This window comes from Cygnus atratus, chromosome 5 (assembly GCF_013377495.2).
Source record: "Cygnus atratus isolate AKBS03 ecotype Queensland, Australia chromosome 5, CAtr_DNAZoo_HiC_assembly, whole genome shotgun sequence".
Classification (NCBI taxonomy): domain Eukaryota; kingdom Metazoa; phylum Chordata; class Aves; order Anseriformes; family Anatidae; genus Cygnus; species Cygnus atratus.
This window is the reverse complement of record NC_066366.1, coordinates 64,061,621-64,084,052: the sequence shown is the minus strand read 5'-3', so window position 1 is coordinate 64,084,052 and position 22,432 is coordinate 64,061,621. Positions and strand designations below refer to the sequence as shown.

The 22,432-nt window shown below is 43.9% G+C and overlaps 1 protein-coding gene across 1 annotated transcript in view; it reads right to left on the bottom strand.

Annotated features, from left to right (window-relative positions):
- The window catches only part of MDGA2 (MAM domain containing glycosylphosphatidylinositol anchor 2), a 334,490-nt gene that overhangs the window by 127,839 nt on the left and 184,219 nt on the right, over nucleotides 1–22,432 (bottom strand). Inside the window, exons 6-7 of the mRNA XM_050711142.1 lie at nucleotides 20,205–20,474; nucleotides 2,027–2,356 (exon numbers count right to left, since the gene is read on the bottom strand). Coding sequence (XP_050567099.1) covers nucleotides 2,027–2,356; nucleotides 20,205–20,474 — 600 coding nt within the window. The remainder of the gene's footprint in view (nucleotides 1–2,026; nucleotides 2,357–20,204; nucleotides 20,475–22,432) is intronic.

The window sequence follows — 22,432 nt, the reverse complement described above, 5'->3', positions numbered from 1 at the left end:
TGTGAAGACAGGCTCAAATGTGCATTTTTCCGGTCTTTGTTGGACCTCTTTAAGTCACCACGAACGTTCAAAATGATCAAGTGGCCTTGAAGGGACACTGCTCAGCTCCCTTAGATACCTCCTATCCAGTCCCATGGTCTTACCTACGTCCATTTTGCTTAAGCAATCCCTAACTCGATCACAGGTCAAGCTATCTCAGCTCCGCATCGTATGTAAGATTCTCAATGAAAACCTTTCAGCAGACAAACCTCCCAGACACGTGTCAGAAGCAACGTGGTGCTCGCGCAGGACCTGTGACCACACACCCCTGCAGCTCTTGCTCCACCACAAGGCCACCATTTGGAGGACCACCTCTAAGCTTGCACATACACACAAGTTCTATGCTTACTTGGAGAAGTGATCCCTGGGCATGAGATGGGTATGAGCTAAATTAAATCTCCATAGCATAGTTTTGGACTGCAGTTATTTGTCACATCAAAGGACCACAATCACACATGCCACTGAAAAAGCTGGGCATGCAAAACACTTGTAAACTACAGGTCAGCTGAGGAGAAATGGAGTAAACGAGGTCTTCCAAGCTTTCTGCTCAGCACCAAAACAGGACAGCTTGCAATTATACAACTTCATTGGTCCTGAGGAAACCCTGCACACTGCAGTTCCAGCTCTTCACTGAAATGTAATGCCAGCAAGCAAACCACTTCTCCTACCAGTACCAATATCTTACTGAGGATGGACGGCAGGTTCAAGTATTAAAATCTAAACAGTAATTTATCATGACAGTTGTAAGAGAGATTGTTTAGACATGATATGTACTTGTCAAGCATAACTGATACTGTAAGAGTTGGAAAATAGAAACGTGGATATATTGTTTGATGAAATAGAGTGCAATTAATCTCTCTGAGAAAGTAGAAAGCACACACTTGAATGTGTTTAGTAAAAAGGGGTCAGAAGATGTCTATTAAACATGTTCTTTCCATGCTATAAAAATGCTTTTTCAATGCATTCTTTGTTGTCTCACTTCTAAACAGCACACAACACATGCCTTACCCCAGTGAATAGCATGCATAATCTGAAGAAAAGCACAGCAATGCTTTACATAAAAGACAGGATGGATAGCAGCTGTAATACTAACACTCTGCCTCTGCGCTTTAACATAAAATAGTGTTCTGAAAACAGAAGTTTCTTGGTTGTTTTTTCCCTGTAGAAATCAACCAGCAACCCTTATTTTTGGTTACAAGTAATTTTTGGCAGGAAAAAATCCAGCATTCGGAATGTTTTCCATTTTATTATTTTAACATGGACTACTTCAGTAATTAATTTCAACTGTGGGGGGTCTAAGAAATATATTGGTTACAAACCAGCTATTAGCAAAGTGATAAAGAAAAGCAGACAACTACTGTTGTGTTACATACTCCTACTCGATAGCCACAACAAAACATTTATTATCAGTCAAGGTAATAGCCAAGGTTTCAGCTCATCCAAGAGAGAGACGTTTCAGTCACTGATCGGGAAATATGCATAATAGATATCTTAAACTTTTTCCCTGTTGGGAATAGCATGATTCACCACCAAGCAATGCGTAATCTTTAAGAAAAAAGAGAGCTCCTTCCGCTGTTCTTGGCACTCGCTGTTCGATGGGAGCAGCTGGATGGATTCAGCCTGGTTAACATAACACCCTCCTACTTCTCCCTGTAATTTCCTACCAGCTATTTTTTCATGACTCCGGATGCCTGAAAGTCCAAAATAAAGGCCAAAGTCCTTTTTTAGAAGCAATAATTTTTCTGACAATAAGAGCAGGCATATCTGAGTAAATTGGACCTTAGTGTGCTCTTGGGAGAGAGCATCGCGTGCCGCTTACTCAGTTTCTGTCCTTTAATCACAGTAACTCAGCCCCTGACCTAGGTCCTTCTTGGATATCCCCACGACAAGAAGTGCTCTGCATATCCACCTCTTTTTCCCATGGGTCAAGCAAAGCCATCCCTTGGCTATACAGAATTAAAACAGAAATCAGAGAACGCCTCCTTACCCGTACTGCTGGAGATGTTGACATCAATGCTGATATCCGATATGCCGCCTCCTTTCAGAGACGCCACACACGTGTATGTCCCAAAGTCTGTGAATTTCAAGTCAATGATGTCCAGGTTCGTGGTGCCAGGCGACACGTCGGGGTCAGTCTGTGTGATGACCATCCGTTCGGAGCTTCGCAAGGGGCGTCCGTTTTTGAACCAGCTGAATGTCAGCTCTTCCGAAGGGATGGCTTCCACCTGGCAGGAGATTTTCACCTCTCGCCCAATCTGGATATTGTCGTCTTTATGGTATGGGTCAGGGGTGATCCAGAAACGTCCTTTTTTTAAGGCTGAAATATGAAAAAAAAAAAAAAACAAAAAAAAAAAACATAGCAGTTTAGTCTAATAAAGCACTAATTTTGCAGCTTCAGACTTTGCCAAGACATATATTCATGAGTCACTTTATACCTACAGATGATGGTTAGGAAGTCACTAAAGCCTCCCATGCACGCATTCAGCACATGGTTATTTTTTTTGTAGGATGAGATCTTAACCAAATATCATCACAGAACATACAATGCTAAAATATTTGTCATTTCCAAAATGAAAAATTGGGACTTGAAATAATTCATGAATCTTTGTTTCTGGATGTCTTTATAAGTCCTTCTTCACCCCTATGGTATGGGAGCACAGAGTAAATAGAGATGTCCATCTGGCATCGCTAATACAACCAGCAGCAGCATCTCCAATCTATCTGGAAACAAACATGACCATGCAAAACAGCTTTGTGCCAGCTGGTTAAACGGGAAGAGGTAAGCACATGCCCGAGGCTACAGCCTGCCCTGGCTCACAACCGTGCCATCCCCCGGGGCAGCTTGGAGGGCTCCTTCTGCTCCTGCGGCTGCCCGGGGGCAGGCTGCTGTACCCCAGCGCAGCACAGGGCTGCTGCCCGCACTAGCTGGTTCAGGTGAGGAAACTGCTGCCGGCTCCAAAAGGTGACAGAGCAGAGAGTACATCTTCAGGTCCTAGCTGACAGTCAATGGCAAAAGGCAGAAAGATGCTCTTCTGGGATATAACTTCAGGGGAGAGCCCATGGTGAGTACTGCGGGCGTGCTTCTCAGGCTGCGTCTCGCCAGAACAGGAAAGCCCATCTTGTACTCGCCGCAGCAACCTGAGGCTGAAGGCTGCACGTGCAGCTCAGAGAACATCATCGCCACTTACAAGGACCTCTATTTCCATCCATGATTATTCAAGCTAACCATACAAATGTAATTAATTCTCTAACCCACATAAAGCAGAAATGAGGCAGTCTCAACGTTTCAGATGGGAGCCCTAAGGCAGGCACGGTTCTTGGGGCCATCTCACAGGCAGGTTCAGCGCTGAGGACCCCATGCCAACCTAGGGCACAGCCCCCCGGGGGAACACAATTCCCTGCTATCGTCCTGGCAAGACAAGCATCTTTCACTAGCGTTCCCCTCATCTACTATACAAGAGCAAAATAATACTGCTACTCATTTATTTTTCCTGTCACTCTTTTAATGATTATAAAGCTATCAAGAACTATCACCGTTTACACCAGCAAATTGTTTGCTATAAAGCAGAGCTGGTTCAATAGATATTTTTGGAGGAGCGCCTCACAGTCAGCCATTAAGTTCTTCAAATACACATATGTTTTGATGCACTGAATACAAAATGCTACTTATGTAATCCCAAGACCCCTATCCCCCTACATATGTGTGCTTCAGTATGTATGCATGTATATGTTGTTATGTACATGTTTATATGCTGTCTCCAACTAGAAAGCCCCACAAGCAAAATAACAGTTGGAAATGTTACAAGCAAGTATCGAGGTGGAACGCAAGTACTGGAAGACAAATGTCTAAATCCAGAATTTCTTCTCATTGTGCTGACTTCAAGGTCTATCAAAAAGTTTTCCATGTTGTCCTGTTTTCCTCTCCTGCTCTCTCTGCCCTCCCATGGACAGCGCCCCGGGTGAGAAGTGTTTGACTGAGATCAGGACATACTAGTAGCACTCTCCTGTATTTACGCATTTACAGCCAATGAAGTGTGGTGTTGTTACAAATGGTGAAGGCTACAAGCTGAATATTTCCATGTCTGGATCCCATGCTTTGGGTAATACACAGTTTGCAGGTGCTGCGTGCAGGAAGCATAACAGCACCAAATGCAAACAGATGTACAAGGCACCAAGCATGCGAAGAAAGTCTGGTGTGTTGGCTCCTTCCATCTCTGCAAGTGGTGAAAATGCTAATTCAGACTCAATTTTGTTAGCTCAGTAGCTCCTTGAACAGAACAACTCTTTGGAGCTTACAAATGCCTTGCTGAATTAGCACTTCCACAGCTCTGAAAGGAATTAAGAGTTAATTAATTAGTTGTGGTTTCTTTTTTGTTTGGTCGGCTTGTTTTGTTCAATGCAGGAAAACCAGCATAGCATCTAGCTACCTGTGGACACCCTCTTGCACGTGATGTGAGGAACTTCTTCTGTTAAGGAAGCTAGCCCTCAATCAGAGAACAAAGAGACTTCTACATTGGCTTTGATGATCAGGTATGGCATGAAACGTGTCTGCCTAACTGCTGCTATTTAGATGTAACCGTGCATTCAAAAACCCAAGTGGTTGATGTGCTTTTGAGAATTTGTGAAGTTTGAAAATTTCACAGATTGTATCAAAAATAAATTTGCAAGAAAATGCACTAGCCTTTACTCCACATCTCTCGCTCCCTTTTAAAAGCTGCAGCCAGTTCCCCAGGCTCGGGGAACTAACACACTCTGATTCAAGAGGAGGAACCACACATTGTATGACAGTTGGAAACTGTCACGGTAAATAACTTTGGAAGACAAACTGAACTTCTTTGTTTGAAAACAGAAGAACAAAGAATGCTTACATCCACAAAATCCAGCAAATATATTATGCAAATAATTTGCAGACTGGAAAAAAAAAACAACTCATATTAGGCATGATGAACAGCACATTTCAACCAGAAATATTTGCTAATAACTTCAACAAACTATTTTTATTTCTGATTTTTCTTGTTTGCTTTGAGTGCTCATGCACTCCTTGCTGCAGTTTCTCCTTCCTGTAAAGGATCAGCAAGGTCTAATAGAAAAGTCATATTAACACTCATTGACCCTTCATTACAGCAAACTCTAAACATCAAAGAACTGCTGCAGAGCACATACCTAACCTGAATATTTTTTGTACATCTAAATAGAAGCAGTTTAGAGGAGGGCCATGACTCAGTGTACTGCATGGAAAAAGTTAAGGAAATTTCTAGAAATTCTGAACTGGAGGAAAAAGTCCCATAAGCCATGTCAACATACACCCTACACTCATCAGGAACAGCCAGAAGCTCCTCACATCAAACAATCTGACTGTGTAACACCACCTGTAGCTGAAAGTCAGAGCACTGCTTTTCCAACAGCATCCTCCAAGGCTCAACAACCTGCACAGCGATCAGCATTTCCTTCTGATGCCAATAAAAACAGCAGAAAATCTGACTTTACAATGGAGTGATTTACAGAGTTAAGCAGCATCATTTAACAACCCGCATCCGTAAGTCCCTAATTTCACTTCTCACCAGAATAAACATAGTGATCTCCACAATTAACCCATGTATGCTGGAATTTCGGATGTGCCATCAAAGCACGTGAAATTCACCATCCATATCTGGAAGACAGCACCAGGAAGCCAAGTGCAGGTGCCCAGCAGCACCTGGCAGCTGCAGGCACAGGGCCGGAGGGCAGGGGGAGCAGAAGCAGTGTGGTGCCACGATGGGCCCACAGCCCTCTGACCCTGCACAGGCACCTGGGACTTCAGCCAGAACGGCTCCAGACACGGTAGTGCCAAGTAGCTCAGTATTTGGCCCAGAAACAACTGAAAGTGAGTGCCTCTCATTGGGATTCCCGGCAGGCCTGTTCCACCGTTCATTTTCAACGATGGAAGCACTACAAGGTGCAGCACTGCTACTGCCTCCTGGTAATGCCAAACCTCCCTCCCCCAGGCCCTGAAAACAACCATAGCAGCTACGGTGCTACCCCATCCTTGGAGCTACAGCTCTTTCTTAGGAAGGGGAAATTGAACCTGGATGTCCTACTCCAGACTGGTGAAACTCCAAATCACTCCGCATACTGGAAGCTTCCTGACCCATTGGGTCCGAAACCCTTCTGAATGGATCAACCACTTTCAGGTACACTGGGATGGAGAAGAGGACTGTGTAAGTCAGAGTTCAGGGTACTCTTGGATGGCAGAGACAGGAGGGGCCAGGATGACCCTGTCTTTGAATGAAAAGTTGCTGCAGCAGTGAAGGGCCCCGTTAGCTAGCCTCAGGCCCAGAGCAAACAGGGCTGCCCTTGGAAAAAGGCCACAGGGTTAGCAGACCCCTCCAGAGTCACTGCACCTTCAGCAGTCCTGGGAATCCAAAGCTGCTTCTTCCAGACGCAATGCTGTGGAGTCTTAGATCTGCACCAGCTGAATGTGGTTGCCAAAAAGACTTCAGACCTCATCCATCTATGTTGTGCATCATATACTGACCTCTTGGGAATACCTGAGCTGAGCCTGGTACAAGCCCAGTAGGTAACAGAAAACACATTTCTGTTTGTATTCTCCACAGGGGTTTGCATTCATAGTCAACGAACAGGTTCGGATTTCCCTCCTGTGTAGGTTCTTGGACTGTAATTTGCAGGCATCTCCCTATATAACATCAACTACTTTAAAACATACAAAGGACTTGGACTCCAGCTTTTCACTGCATTCTCAGTTATGTTTGAAGCATTGCTGGAAGGTTTCAGTCACAAATACGGGATTAAATATATGAATAAGAGAGTTAAGGTTAACCAGCAAAATGTGGGAGGTGATGCAGGCATGCTAACTACAGCTCCATCCCAACAGAGATTTCATAACATAATCAACACACAGGGCTAGAAAATATCAGCAAATGTGCAAATAGGTCTGTAACTCCACTTTGAGGCTCAGAACGTGCCCAGGAAAGTGCCAGTCTTTCTCCAAAGAGGCCCCAAAGAACTATGATGTGATCAAATAAACAAAGATGAAACAATTTTCATCCTCAAACTCTTCACAAAACTCTTCACTGTCTTTGCCCTCCCTCATTAATTACATTTCAAAGCAATAAAATTCATTTCAGTATCTCAACTAAGGCCTATTTGCATTCATCAGGTTAAGCCATATTCCCACCCCCACCCTGATCAACCCAAGATGCTCCTTTAATCCATCAAAACGTTCCTATCTTGCAAATGCACATTTCATGATATGTGAACAGCATCAAACACCGTAACTGAATACATTAGCTGCTGCACTATTTGCAGGCTTTGACAGAATAGCTGCTGGCCACTGACTGCCTCCTAGGCTGACACGGGGCACTGGGGAACGCTCACCTTTGTGTTTGCTGCTGTTTGTGTCTGTGTGCAGCCTGCGTGCAGCAATATTAAGCAGCAGAATGGTGCAAATCACTGATTTTAACCTTGACTGAGCAGTTGGGTTCCACACGAGGTTCAGTCTCGGCGCACCAACCAGAAGTGGCTTTGACTAATTCTCGTTGTTCCCCTCCATGTTTTGTTAAGGCTGGCAAGCAATTTTTGGTTTAAACTATTCCCAGTGAACAAGATGGGAGTCTCTCCTGATAATGTGTCAAGCAGACGTGAGGACCTGCGTGGGTCCTGAAGCACCACGAGTATATTTGGATGTTTACTGAAGTCAGTACCCAGTACTCCACTAGTTTCTGAGCACCCAGAGCTGGCAATTTTTCAAATAAATGCCGATACCTGCACCTCCAGATCCAACTCACTTCTGAGATCCTCTGAAACTGCTCGGTGTTCTGCATTTCAGCTGCATCCCCTGGGTCAGGCAACACAGCAATCCTCTCCTGTGCTCAGATGTTACTGACCCTTTGATGTTTTCCTCTCACATGCACAAAAATAGATTGTGCTACTAGGAAAAATTCTTCACTTTATTTTTAAGGCCAGTGAGAAAAAGGCCAAAGGTCTGATCCAAAGCTCAACACTGTGAATGATGGTCGCTTCCATGGCTCCTCTGTGTGCTGGACTAAGCTTTTTGCCTAGGCTTCTGCTTCCCCACAAAGGACAGGAAGACACAAAAAGCACCAGGGGAACAGCTTGTTTGGAAAGCGAGCTGCAAACCCAGCTTCATTCTCTAGAAACTCCAGTCTGTTAATCCAGACACTGGCTGTTTGCTTTAAAAGGCTGAGATGTAACTCTACAAGTTACTGCTGTGATCTCTGTACCAAAAGATGATTACTGGGATGATTCATTGGTCCTTGAAAGAAAGATATGAGGCAGACAGCGGGTAAAGAAAGCCAAGCCTTATCGCCAGCTCTTGCTTCAATCACACCGGGCCCCTCATCTCCTTGGAGCCTTACAGATGGGAAAAGCAATCCTGCTTTCATATGACTGCAATTCAAAAGATTCACAACCTTACGACAAAGATTTTAGATAGTCCCTAAAAGACTTGTGAAATGCATTCGTAAACCTAAACCTTTTCCCTAATCTGTCAAGGCATCTCGAGAAGCCAACTTTTCTCATTGCACTCTAGTGCTCACATATTCAGTCTCTGCTGGTTCCCAGATTCTGCAGAGGAAAATAGAAACTCAACTTCCTTCCCCTCAAGGAGCAACTCAGTTTGATTTTGAATGGAGCTGTGGCAGTGACAGACACAGTTATCTGCACTTGTCTAACTTTAAGGCAATGGCTTTGTAATTCTGGCAATGAACAGAGACAGTACTTGGTTAAACACAACAGTTCAACGTACAGAATTAACGTGTTTAATATAAATGGTGTAAGCACCTGGATCTGGATTGGTCCATTTCATCATTAACGCATGATCTTTATAAAGTAATAGGTATCTTACTGCTGAGAAATAAGGAAAAAAAAAAGTAATTTGACTCACTGTGGTTAAAGGCAGACACTAATGTATAGTAGTAAATGAAGTGATGTTTTCCTGCAGTAATTCTGAATTATTTATCCTCCCCAGAAATAATCTCTTTCAGACCCCAAACAGCTGAGAAAATGGCACATTTCAACTTACGACATTACTCTGATGCAATGTTTCTGTGACCTGAGCTTTGTTGTATTACAATACAAATAACCAATTCCAAAGCAATCACAAACTTGGACTAATATGCTGATCTTCTCTGTCAGGTGAAAAAAGATCCGTGCTTAAGTTGGGAGACCACGTAATTAGCAGCTGACCAGGGGTCTGTACCACCGGTGTCCTGTGAGATAGGAGCCATCCTAGCATGCTCCCTTGCAACTCAAGTGAACAATAAATATTAATACCTCTGGCTGCTTTCTTAGATACATATTTGTCAAAGCTATCATCCAACATCTACATCTACACCACTGGGATGGGTCTCAGATTTGTGTGTCTGAATGATTAAATGAACAAATATATATGAAACAAAGGAATCTGGACCCTGACTACGCCTTGGAAACTGCAGCACAGTCTGTATTCTCTGGTTTGTTTTTTAAATGGAAAGCTCGGCATAAATGAACTTCTACTAAATGAAAAGTCATTTCCACAGAAGTAATAGACTCATGGAAATTTTTCTCTGATATTTCTTTCTTCAATAACACATCTACCCCTACCAAATCAATGAAAGTAAAAGGAAGTTCTTACCATAATCTCCAAAGAAGCAGAGTCCTTCTGTTCATTTTGGCCACGGGCAGCACAGTTTCATGGTGTTTGGTATTCTACACGACATTGCCTTAAACTGCATTACCAAACATCTAAGCTGAGTAGAGACAGTTCAACAACTGTCCAAAAGCTGTTTCTCACTGGTGAATATCACATTGTAACCTGTTAAAATTCCTTCTGTCACATTAAAATACATTTTGAAATTATTGTGCATACAAGGAGCACTGAAAACACTATTTCTATTTTTTAATTTTTTTCCCCAAACAACTAAACTTTTGAAAGCAAACTCAAGTCCTGCTTCAAAGCATAAAAAGGAAAGCATTCAGAATTACGGTTTTCTAGCCTAATTCTAAACTACAAGACCAAAAACACACTCCTTGAAATCAGCTTTGCAGATATCGCTCTCCATAATGAAAGTTTATCTAGGTTGCCACATCGGCTCAGTCTGCACGCTGATTCTGTACACAGAGGAGCCTACTCTGAAGTGTCTTGTACAAAATCACTTCCACTTCTTTCTGATGAATGACCCCCATCCATTATACTCAGCACTGTTATGAGCATGTAACCATATATGAAAAATTTCAGTAACAAACAGGAGACAACATCTGCAAACTGAATCATTTTTAAGACTATGCCATTCTGCTGTGACCATCACAGCCACACCTACACCTAATGCAAAGCAATGTCTCAGCTTCGCCTCACATCGAACAAAGCTAAGACCCAACATAAACACGAGCTTCATGCCTCGCTTCAATGAAGGCCTTGAGCAAGTAGCCAGGTCAGGGCTAGGAAAATTTGGTCTAGTGAAATGGACCTCACGATGTGTTGGTGGTTGTGCGTTTAGAGCAGAATACAACTTTTGGACAATAAGGAATATGAACCTTTACCAGCAGGCTTTAGTTATTGAAATTGCAAGCTTGTTGGACAAAACCTCTGTAGCCAGCTGGTTCTTTAAAGAAGTCAATTTTCCAAAAAGCGAGGACAATAAGATTAATGGATTTTGGGGAATAATAAGAGCAGAAAAACATTTAAGTCCAAACTCAGAGTTGCATAAAGAAGAATTGTACAATATGGTTAAAATGCCACAATTTTAAAACCAAAAACGGGGGTTACCTTGGGTAAAGCCATTCTTTGGTCATCGAACAAAGAAAAGACCACAGAATGGCTTAGGTTAGAAGGGACTTCTGGGTCCAATCCTCCAGCTCTATCAGGAACACCCAGAGCAGGTTGCCCAGGACCACATCCAAGTGGCTTCTGAAATTCTGGCAGGGAGAGTCCACAACCTACAATCTAACAAACTTAAGATTTAACAAACCAGAAAAGGGGGCAGTAATGAACAATTCATGGCTCTTACACTACCCCTCTACACCACAGAGGGGCAAAGGACACTGAAAAAGCCAGAAATGTTTAACAGTCTGAAGCTGTACGAAGTCATGTGTAGTGGAGTGTCGCCACCTCGTAAGAAACAAACTCTGTCTCAGAAGATATGGGATCCTCAGCCACAGCTGTGTTTCTACAAACCACCTCACTGCCAAGTGGAGAAAATAGATGCAATTAAGAAAGGTTAAAATATATGGTTAAAGGCTCGTATATCTGCTGATGACTAAATATAATGGATGAGGAAGAGAAAAGCTGCAGTTCACGGGTCCTGCTGCAGTTCCTCATTGTCACTGTGCGCTGAGCACTTCTAATTAGACAGCACCCCGGCAGCAAATTGAGCTGCTCAAGCAGCAGCCTTTGGTGGCTGAGCTTTTCCCTCTGGATATGCTCAGGTTTCCACAAGCCCTTCTGTTTCCTCTTTCCACTCCTCACCTCTGATTTCTTGTGCTATTCTTACATTCAGCTACCGCAATGCCAGTGTTGCCTTTAAAAAAATAAAATAAAATCAAAGCATAATTGTGCGGCAACAGACACCTCTTTCCATCCAGCTTTTTGTCTCTGGGAAATCTTGAACACTGTCCTGCACCACCGCCCACAAAGAACCATCCTCTCCCCAGGGTCTTTAAGCTGAGTCTCAGATAACTCATGGCAGACATGGCCTGGTCTTGCACCACAGGGACCAAATCAGTGCTCATTTCAGTGACTCACAGAAAGAAAGGTCACTCCTTCTGGTCATTCTTGAGAGCAAAGCTAACAAAAACAACCGCTTGCCCCAGGAAAAAGATTTTAAAAAAATATTATATATATATATATATATATATATGGTATAAATCTACCAACACTTGCTTTGTCTTCTGCCAGTTCACATGACCTAAAAACTCCTAGATCGATAACTGTCTCTCTAACCATGGGCTCCACCGTTGCCTCTTAAAGAGATTCCAAACTGGCTGAAAGGAAGGGGGATGGGACAGATCCTTCAGCATTTTCTGCACAGCACCAGCCTGCAGCACTTTTAGAAATAAAATACTCAAAGTCTTGCCAGCTTGCCTCCACAGCAATTGCATCTATTTTGTACTCCATTATTCATATTCAGTCTTGGCTGGCGGGGGACGGTCGGGTCTGCCAAGGTCAGCATCACACTGGTGGTTGAGTTTTCCTCTAGCAGGGAAAACTCCCTTACCTTCATGGTTCATCCGTACAGCCCCACAACTGCTGGGTCTATATCTCAGCAAGATATGGAAACTTCCTGATTCTGAAAGAAGGCCTGCACATTTCACTCAAAATTAAAAAATAAAATAAAATAAAAAATCAGTCTAACGTCAAATAAAATCGCTCATAAGCTCTGCACAGAGCTAGCCTCACCTGCGTTAGCTGCAAGGAGCACTGTTTGATGTTTTCACACAGGAGAACTCTCCCCAGGTGAAGCCATTCCTGCTGAGTGAGCAGGCAGGGGGCACCTTGTTTGGGCCATAAGGAGAACTTTAAAAAATAGCGTGAGTACAGAAAAGAGCTTTTACGGGGAATGCAACAATGCTGACCTCTCTTCTCAAAATTCAAATTTCTTAAATAAGGTATTTCAGACTCTACAAGATATTTTTTGCCAAATTATGCTGCCTGAATGTTCCCTATATTTATCTTCTTATACTAAGAAAGACTGAAGTACAGTTCTGTTAAAAAAAAAAAAAAGGACACATTCTCAGCATTTTACCAACACCTTATTTTTCCTCTGTCAACATGGCTTTAGCTTAAAGTTTTTTTAAAACTTTAACTTTCAGGAGCTATCAGAACAATTAAGTTGTCAAGCATCTTCTACTAGAGCATCTCCAAACTTTTTAATATCAAGCAATTATTTGGCTCTTACAAGACCAGATGCATTCACATTTCCAATTTAAATGCAAATACAATGGAGAGATTTCAGGTTTTGTCTCTATTTTTATAAATGCTTTTAATTTTTAAAAGAAAAGGATTTATTATTTTGGAGATGCCATGTCTTTTTTTACCTGTGTTCCAGTTACTAGCTTCTATTTCATTTACTGCTTTTCCTTTTTGAAGCGAGAGGAGGTATAGACCAAAGCTGTACAGGTCCCCAGAGATATTCAGGTGAGGAGGCAGCTCAGGAGGTCTCTAGTCCATCCTCCTGCTTCGAAGCACGGCTCAGATGGATGGATGAGCTCAGAGCTGGAAGGTCTCTGAGGATGGGGGCAGCACAAACTCCTGGCCCCTGGGAGCTGCCCCAGAGGTGTCACACCATTACAGAGCCGATTGATAAAGTGGTGACAAACTGGCAGCTGGTGTTCGGGAGGGTTTGAAACCCCAAGCGGAAGAAAGCGAAACAAACCAAGAGCATTCCTATGACATGATGTTACAGCCTGCCAAGGCACAGCCGCGTGCCATCACAGCCCGACCTGTGCGCTCAGGGCTATCCCATCCCGCAGACCACCCACCTCGCAGGCAAACTGCAACTTTGCAAGTCTCATCGCAGGGCAGGGAAGAACAGGGATACAAATTAAACAATTCAGAGAAGCTGACACAATCCCCAGTGGGCTGTGCACTTGCCAAACAAATTATAAATCCTCTGAACATTACAGCTGGGCGTTTTCCAGGGCCAATGCCTTTATAAAGTTTAGTTCTTGTGCCAAAGCTGTCAAAAAATGAAATAAAAAATAATAAAAAAAATAGCCTTGCTGAGCCTTCCTGGATGCCAAAAAGCAATCCTTTGCAAATCTTCACTCTTCTCTCTGCCCACACTGCAAATGAAACTCAGCCCACAGTACTTGCCTTTCCTGCAAACCCAAAGCAAAGCCCAGGTTCCAAGGTTTTGGCACTGGATTGTCCCCGGCACTGAGAGCTTTATTCTACCGAAGGGCTTCATGACAGCCTGGATTTGTTCCAAGGCGGGATGCATTTCCCATCAACGCTTCCCTTTTATTTCACACTTCAATGCCCCAAAAATGAATCAGGATCCTATAGAACTTTCCAAAATTATTTGTCAGAGACCTACCAGCCTCATTCACAGTTGTTTGATGCGATACAAGTAAGTACATTAAAACACATTTCAAGGTCATCAAAATGTCAGACTGAAGAAAAAAATGTGCTTTTTTTTTTCTCTCTCTTTTCCTTCAGGATGAGACAAAATTTTGAAAAACTCTATTTCTGTCAAAACAAAATGCTGATTTTGTTAAGACTACACAGACCTCATCGTGTATTAATCAGCCAAGGTCTAATACAATATTAAACTACAACACCACACCCACACACAAGAAATTACTGTGTATCAGCAGTCCATATTTACTAGCCAAGAGACAGTGAGGATAACTTTTTCCCTTGCTCTCTACTGCAGAAAGAACATGGGCACCTGGAGCAGCCCCGCTGCCAGGGCCAGAAGGAGAGAGACGAAACAAATGTCACTTCTATCACTCTTGTACCTTCATAGAAAAGTGGTGCCTGACAGGCAGCACAGGATGTGGCAGAGCAGCAAACTTATTTAAAAATAAGATTTCTGTACACAAAAACTCCAAGAAGTCCTAACAAAAGGGCAGAAGAATCAATAAACCATCTACATTTTTATATGGAACCATTTTATGAACTCGTCCACAATACAGCCCAGCCTGGGAGAGAACACACATGCCTGAGAGTACTATTGCAGATAATAAAAATAAATGGACTTATTAAACTCTGAAGCCTGACTTTTTCACACATTCATTCTCAGAGCTGTAAACTTTTAGGATAGCGCACCAGTAACTTATGACTGTAGCAACACGCTGGATGTGCCACGAGATCGGGTTTTCTAGGCTAAAATCTTGTCTGATCCCAACCCCAGTCACAGGGCACACCTCTTGGTGGAAGAATCAGAATTGGCTGGCAATGGCTTTTTGTAGTGAATGGGGCGACACCTGGCTGGGGGATGGTCACCAGTGGTGTCCCCCAGGGCCCAGTTCTAGGCCAGCTGTGTTTAACGATGTTATCCATGTTCTGGATGCAGGAGAGGAGTGCATCCTCACAAGCCTGCCGGTGATACCAACCGGGGAGGTGCTGCTGACTCCCTGGAGAGACAGAGGCTGGGGACACTTGGGTTGTCCAGCCTGGAGAAGAGGAGGCCCAGGGGCCACCTCCTTGCTCTCTGCAGCTCCCTGGGGAGGGGAAGCAGTCAGGGACGTGAGGGAATGGCACAAAGCTGCACCAGGGGAGGTTCAGACTGGGCATAAGGAAACATTTCTTTACCGTGAGGGTGGTCAGACACTGGCACAGGCTTCCTAGCGAGGTGGTTGGTGCCCCAGGGCTGCCAGTGTTCAAGAGGCATTTGGAGAGTGCCCTGTTAATATGCTTTAATATGTCCTCGTTAATATGTTTATATGCACTGCCAAGACCCAAATCCCACCTTTTGCATAAAACCTGTGAGCAATAGCTCTGTTCTGGCACTGGGCACCAGCCCGTGGGGAGCCCTGCTCCCATTTCTGTTATTAACAGCACCTGATATCTCCCGGGGGTGACAGCAAAGGTGCTGATGTATAACCATGCAGATGTTATTTTAGACTTTATGTCACACAATCGCTCTAAGCCAAGAAGGGAAAATCCAAAGAAAAAGCTCTGGGATAAACAGAGCTGTGATGGGCAAACAGAAGAGAAACCAGGAGTACAGGAATGGACATCAGAAATACCAGATTTCAGTGCATATTTTTCTGTTAAATCTAATAGAAAAGCAAGAAAAATATCATTTATTTCACAATCTGGATCTTTTTTTTTTCAAGACAATGAGATAGGTACTTCCAGCAATCTCAGCCTTAAATTGTATTTCCCCAGAGTGCTTTTTGTTCAGCAAAAGCTTTTCTGCTAATGTAGAGCATAGGTCACTTAAAATTATTATTTTATATTTAAACTGACAGGGAATCCCACCCCTTTGAAAAATTAACTCTAGACATTATGTTTCCACTTCACAGAAAGGAAAAGTCACAGAGTCAGAGTCAACTGGCATTAAAATAATGTTGCAGTTGCAGTGGAAGAGACGAAGGAGTCTCTTTAAAGAAGGTAAAGGAAGAACTTGCTGAGGAGGTAACAAATTTGAGCTTGTGCACATTGACACCCTTCCAAATAATATCAGTGCTGCATATTTGAAGACCTGTAAAACATCTCTCTGCTTCTACTTGATGCATAGGTGTCCTTCAAAGATGCTACCCAGCATTTTTGCTCTCTTCCTGGATGGAGGAGCCACCTTACAACCTTCGTTAGCAAAAGCCTTTAGTTCTTCAGTAACATACTGGTACTTATAGAGAGATTTTTTTTTGTTTCTTCATTTTCCCCTTCACAGTGCCTTTGGAATATTTTTTCTTCCATGTTCTCATAATTTTGAGTACTGGTTCAAGTCATGTTGAAGCTGTACAATTTTCCAAAAGCCGTTGGCATATGATTATCTTGATTCCTGCCTCTTTTGACATTTTCAGTTGTCACCCAAAAACTGAATGGTATTGTGACAATTGTGTTTTTATGCACTGTCTTGAAGATTATGAGGTCAATATTACCTTTTCTCTACTCTAATGCCTTGTGACATCTTCTTCAAATATGCAGTGAAGAATAGAATAGAATTTCTACAATCCTAAGAGAAATTTTTGAAGAAGTGAAATACGTCCAAGAGCAAAGTCTTTTTCTCACTTGAGTGAGAGGAGTCAAGATCCCCTTAGAGCTTCCTCTGCTTTCTAATGGTTTTGTCTAGAAATATGGTAAAGGAAGCTGTTCTACTCATCAGTTTGAGAGCAGGAAGTGAAGATGCCACTGAGGAGAATACCCACCAACGCTCAAATGCTAGCAGACTTGCAACCATCTAAAGAACCCATTAATCTAAAGGAAATACTGAGAAACTTCCACAATTAGAATTGGTGAGCAGTCAGCTCTGCTGAAATGAGGTAGTATTTCCTCCTTCTCTGTTTTGACCCAGACACCTTGACAGATGACAACGTATTTGATGGAATGGAGTATTCTGCAATAACTTTGGGTAGAGTTAAACTGATAATGGCATTCTTCAAAATGGCTGTGTTTTGCAGACTTTCTCACTAAATGGGGACTTCACCAGGTAAACAACATGTGGCCTTGTTGCAGAGGCAGCTGTGCCAGCTGGAAAAGCCCCATGCACCACGTCGTTTATTTGCCTCTGGTGAGCTCCCGCTCAAAGCAAACAGAGGAAATGGAAGACATTACATTAAATCTATGCCTCTTAAGAAATGACATGATGGTACTCCACACAATTGCTCTCCATCTCAGCAAAACTTTTACTAACATTATCTGATGGGTGGAAGAGAAAGGCACTGACCCAATGGCTCAGTAGAATGGCGACAAAGGAAGCCAACTGTGGCTCACAACTTGCTTAAGAAAGTGGTACCTATAAAGTACCTTACTTCATCTGCAAGTGGTACTTTGACTGCCTGAGCAGGTGGCGAACGAGGGAGCCTCTTTCCCAGCAGATGTGTGCACCGCCTGGTGTTTTGCAAGGGACCTGCGTTCACGTGAACCAATGAGCAAGCATGCAGCGTGTTTCTGTTGGAAGGACTTACAGTTCCCTGTAAGATATACAGGCAAAAAGAGGAAAAAAACAACATCCAAAGATGTCTATGACTAAATGGGTTCCTTGCTACAATGGCAGCTTTGGTCTATTTTACTTTCAGAACATCTTCCATGCCAATGCTCACTGGAAGAAGAGAAAAATGAGTAACAGCCAAAGAGATCACACATTAAACGCTTATGCATATTAGGAGGGTGCAAACCAGTACCACTAGTGGCACCTGCTATCCCACTGCTGCTGGAGCAGTGCATGGCAGTCACAGGAGCCAGTTATTCGCACCCTGGACACTTATGTATTTATGTTTATTTCTTTCTGAAGGATTCTCTCTGATTTTAGATTTATTTAATTAAATGTATGATAGTCATATGGCATCATTCATAATGGATTCAAAGGAAAGTGTGATGGGTATTTACGAATTTGGGCAGTCAGCCACAAAGACAAGAAAATGCCCAGAAAAAAAAATAAAAAAAAATCAAGAGCTGCTGGAAGATAAGGTAGCATCAATTGGATGAAGCACACACAATAAAGGCATGTTTGGATAAATGCACGGTGAAATTTAGTAAGTTTTAAGGGGAACAAATTTAATCCAAGCCCTGATGGCACTTTTTACGATTTTACATTCCTATCTGTGTAAGATTAGGGGATTATTGTCTAGTCCTGGGATTGGTAGTCCAACCTGAGAGAAGCTGCAAACTCCAATTACCAACTGCTTCTCCTGCAAGGCTTAGTTGCCATTTCAACTAAATACTCTTTTCTCCTCAGCTGCTGTGTGAAAATCCTGATAAACAGCAACAAAAAAAAAGAGATGAAAGAGAGAGAAGCAATGAGCTGTGGGCAAAATGCTAAGAAACGTATACACAAAGTAAAATCCAAACTTGGGTGCAAATTTCTCTCACATTTCACTGCTAAACTCCGCATCCCTTTTAGTAAAAATAAATCAACTAAGGCCAGAGTAAAAAGATTTTTTAAAGACAATTCTTTCCCTTTAACAGAAATAATAGTGAAGGGGAAAAATCACAGCATTCAGCCATGTACCGGGGGGCTGCACTTCACTGATTTGATGGGGTGATGTTCCTTGTGGTGGTTGCTTCTCAGAATTAACAGCCACACAGAAGAAAAAAAAGAACCTTCCTCAAATGTTTTAATGATATTTTGTTCAACATCTTGCAGCTCCTAGGCATCTCATAGGCATGGGCTTCTATAAATAAAAATGTGAGGGCATATCATTATTATGCTATGACTCATGGAATTTGTATCTGCAGGGAGCTAGGGACTTGGCTTTTCCTCTGGGCTCTCTGGTGCTGTCTGCTGGGTCAATTAAAATACTCATATTTTCTTTCACACAAAGCCTTTCCTCTCCCTTTGCTTATTCTGAGCGTGTGTTTCACTCACATCTTCCCATCACAACCTCATCACCGTTGTAAATCACAGCAAATTAATGTTGATGCTGTGTTCTTGAAACAGCACTGCTTTTGCCTCTTGACAACAAAACCCCTAAGCCAAATGTCAAAAATTCGAATGGAAATACAATATTACAAATAAATCTGTGGACTTCTGATAAACTCCTGCAGACCTAGGCTGATGTGATGCTCTCTCCCTGACCCCCAGAACAGAAATAGCTTCTAATTCATCGTCCTGCTGAAGAGCATAATACGTTGGGCAATAAGAACTGAACAGGGGTTATGGCTCTCATAAAACATTCACACCACTGGCTCCTTATACAGCAGTTTCTCCTGAGTATGATTAATCACATGGTATTATTTAAAGTTCCTATGGCGTGGGAGTTTATGTTTCAGTAGCATTCATAGATCAGATTATAGAAAATTAGTTTCAGATGAACTGTTTGCTTCAGGTAGATTAATCCACTCAGATGATGCCTACCAGCCAAGTGAACCCCGCCTTCAAACCAACTGGCCATGTTCCTGGGGTTACCCAGAAAGCGGTAAACAAGGGGAGAGTTTCTTTCCACCTGGCAGTAATTGCTCTGAAAGCACTCTTCTCTTACTTTTATCTAAGACAGACATTTAGCCTGCTATTTAGCATAATTAAAGCATAGATACTAATCTAAAGCTCCTACCCAGGGAGCAGTTGTCTGATGGCAGCAGATTCACAGCATGCACAACAGCCTTAATTTCAGTAACATGCTCAGCTGACGGGAAGGAAGAAAAGGATGAGGTAGGAAATGATGTCTCCAGGACCCATTAAAGGGAAACTCTGCCACAGCCCCTGCTCTCAGGGCTCTGCTAAAAGTGTGTGTGCAGAGGAAGGGCAAGCCTCCCTACTCACGGACAATGACACGGTGTCCTTTAGCAAGCATTTGTCCCTGATTTGAGTGAGAGCTGCTGCATCTGCATGGTACAGAGGCACCACTTCACCCCAGGAACAGCCCCAAGTAGGGGGCTGGAACCCAGCACAAGAGCCAGTGGCTACCTGAAGCCAGCACCAATTCACTTCATGCATTACTAGAACTGACCAGAAATACGTCTGGAAATGTATGGTGCCACTGTGTGAATGCAGCCATCCCGTCAGGTTAGGGTTCAATTTATCCTCCAACGTAAAGGCTGTTAGTTTGCCAGCTCAGCTTACCTCTTACAATGATGTTGGTGGACTTTTTTGCAGGGTTTCCAACATTGTTATTGGCGACACAACTGTATGTGCCAGCATCTTCCGATGTGATGGCAGGTATCGTCAGTGTGCCGCCGTTGAGGACCGTCTTCTCGGGCAGGACGCCGGCGGACCTCACCCACGTCAGGCTGGGGGCTGGCTCCCCTCCTGTTGTCACACAGACTAAGGTGATCGCCTCCCCAGGGTTCACCACTATTGGGTCGTCCACAAGAAGCTTAATTGAAGGGGATGCTGCAAAACACAAGAGGAAAAGGAAGGTGTAGTGGGGCAATATCTGTGCCATTGCTCAGTCTGGCCAAGCACACTCAAGTCAAGTAAGATCAGCAAAGGCTTCGGCTGCGGCGCTCCTAGGAGGACCATGCATACTCTGAGAAGGCTGCTCCCCATCCTCCTGCTCCACCTGGCTCCACGCGTCCCCTGCTCCGCACCCTGCTCAGGCACCTGCTTGTCCCTCGCTGTCAAACAGCGGGTGAGGATTTACGTGCAGACAGCCCCGCGGCCGTGCTTGGGAAGTAATGTATAATGCATGGGATAGGTGCCAGCACGCTAGATTTTCAACCCTGGAAGAAAAGCATTAGTAACAATCTTCTTTGGCACAGAAGCCACGTTGTTCTCTTCAAGTCAGATCCTCTCCATTGAAAACCAGCCCTCTTAATCCGCCCGCCTCCCTGATGAACCCCCCGGGACCTGGCTGCGAACTGAGAGGAATTTGTAGAGTTTGAGTCGCGTCTGCCGAGGCAGGGGTCACCCCGTGGGACACCCCCGGCACACTTGTAAGCAGGAGAACGCAGCTCGAACCCTTTTATCCTGCTTGGGCTGTGCGCCCGGCAGCCCCAGCCGACAGCACAGCCCTGGCTCCATCCCCTCCCTCGCTGGCAGGTGGGAGAGGTGCAGGCTAATTAGGCCCCTGCTAACTGCCACACAGCGGGCAGGGGGCTGAGGGCCTTTGGGCAGCACCACCACCACACCAGCTGAACGACACCACAGCACGGGCTAATGGCAAGATGCTGCTGCTCTCAGACGGGAGAAGCCCGAGATTAAATTTAATTCTCTCTCCTTGCCTCTTCTTCTCCCTGCAATACCTGCACACGACATACGGGGAGCAACAGAAATGCTCAGTAGGAAGCGACATGGCAGGGCACTCCATTTTAGATGCTGAGCTGCAATTTCTATGGAGGAATCCACCCTTACTGGATTAGGACGTTGCTTGAAGGAATACTCCAAGCTGCATAAAGGATGAGCCAAAGCCTAAAACCCACATTGCCAGCACAGAAAAACAGCAGTGCTAGACAAACGTGTGCGTAAAGGTGAAGGATGGAAATTTTGCGTAAAATCTAGGGAAAGAAAACCAGAAAGGTGACAATAAAAATAAAAGGAAATAAAAATGTTACATCCGGAAATGACATATCATTATCACTGTTACTATAGAGATATTTCTGTGTGCTCTGCTTTATATGTGAATCTTATTTTGATATTAAAAGAATATAATAATCACTAAAGGCAAGTACAAGTCAATTACAAAATAGGAGTTGTCTTTACTGGGCACTCACCCAGGAGGAGCTGGCTCTCTGCATTCACAAGCGGCAGCACACGAAGGGAAAGCACTTTTCTTTTACACCCGCCCCCAGCAGAGCAGGAACGGGCCATGCCCCGGCCAAGGAAACACTTCAGGAGAGCAGGAGCACAGAGGTTCACGGGCAAAGCCTCCTCCTCCAGCTCCTCCAGGCTCAAGATCCCACGGCCACTTTCCAGTGTCAATTACTGGGCTCGTGTAACCGACATAAAGGCAACAAGGCTGGGTGCTTGGCTAAAAACACGGTCAGCAAACAAGCAGCACCGGCCTGAGTGTGAGCCCCCGACCTCAATCTCTGTCATCGGCTGATGCATCCACCAGTTGATGGACTCGTCTTCGGGGATTAGAGATATGAGACTGGGTGGCACGTCCTATGCCATGCTGTAGCAGTATTTGTTCAGGAGAAAGTGGCGGAGGCAGGGATCCAGGCACCCGGTGTGCAGCTCGAGCTGAGCTCAGACCTGCAGGGTCGTCACCCAACGTGGGGCTTGGGTAGAGCTCAGCTGGCCCCTCTTGCTCCTTCCCTCCCCACCCTGGTAAATGACTTTTCTTTAACAACTCTGGCAAGAAGCTGTTCTCTGCTCTCACTGAACATCCAGCCATGAGACGGGGAACA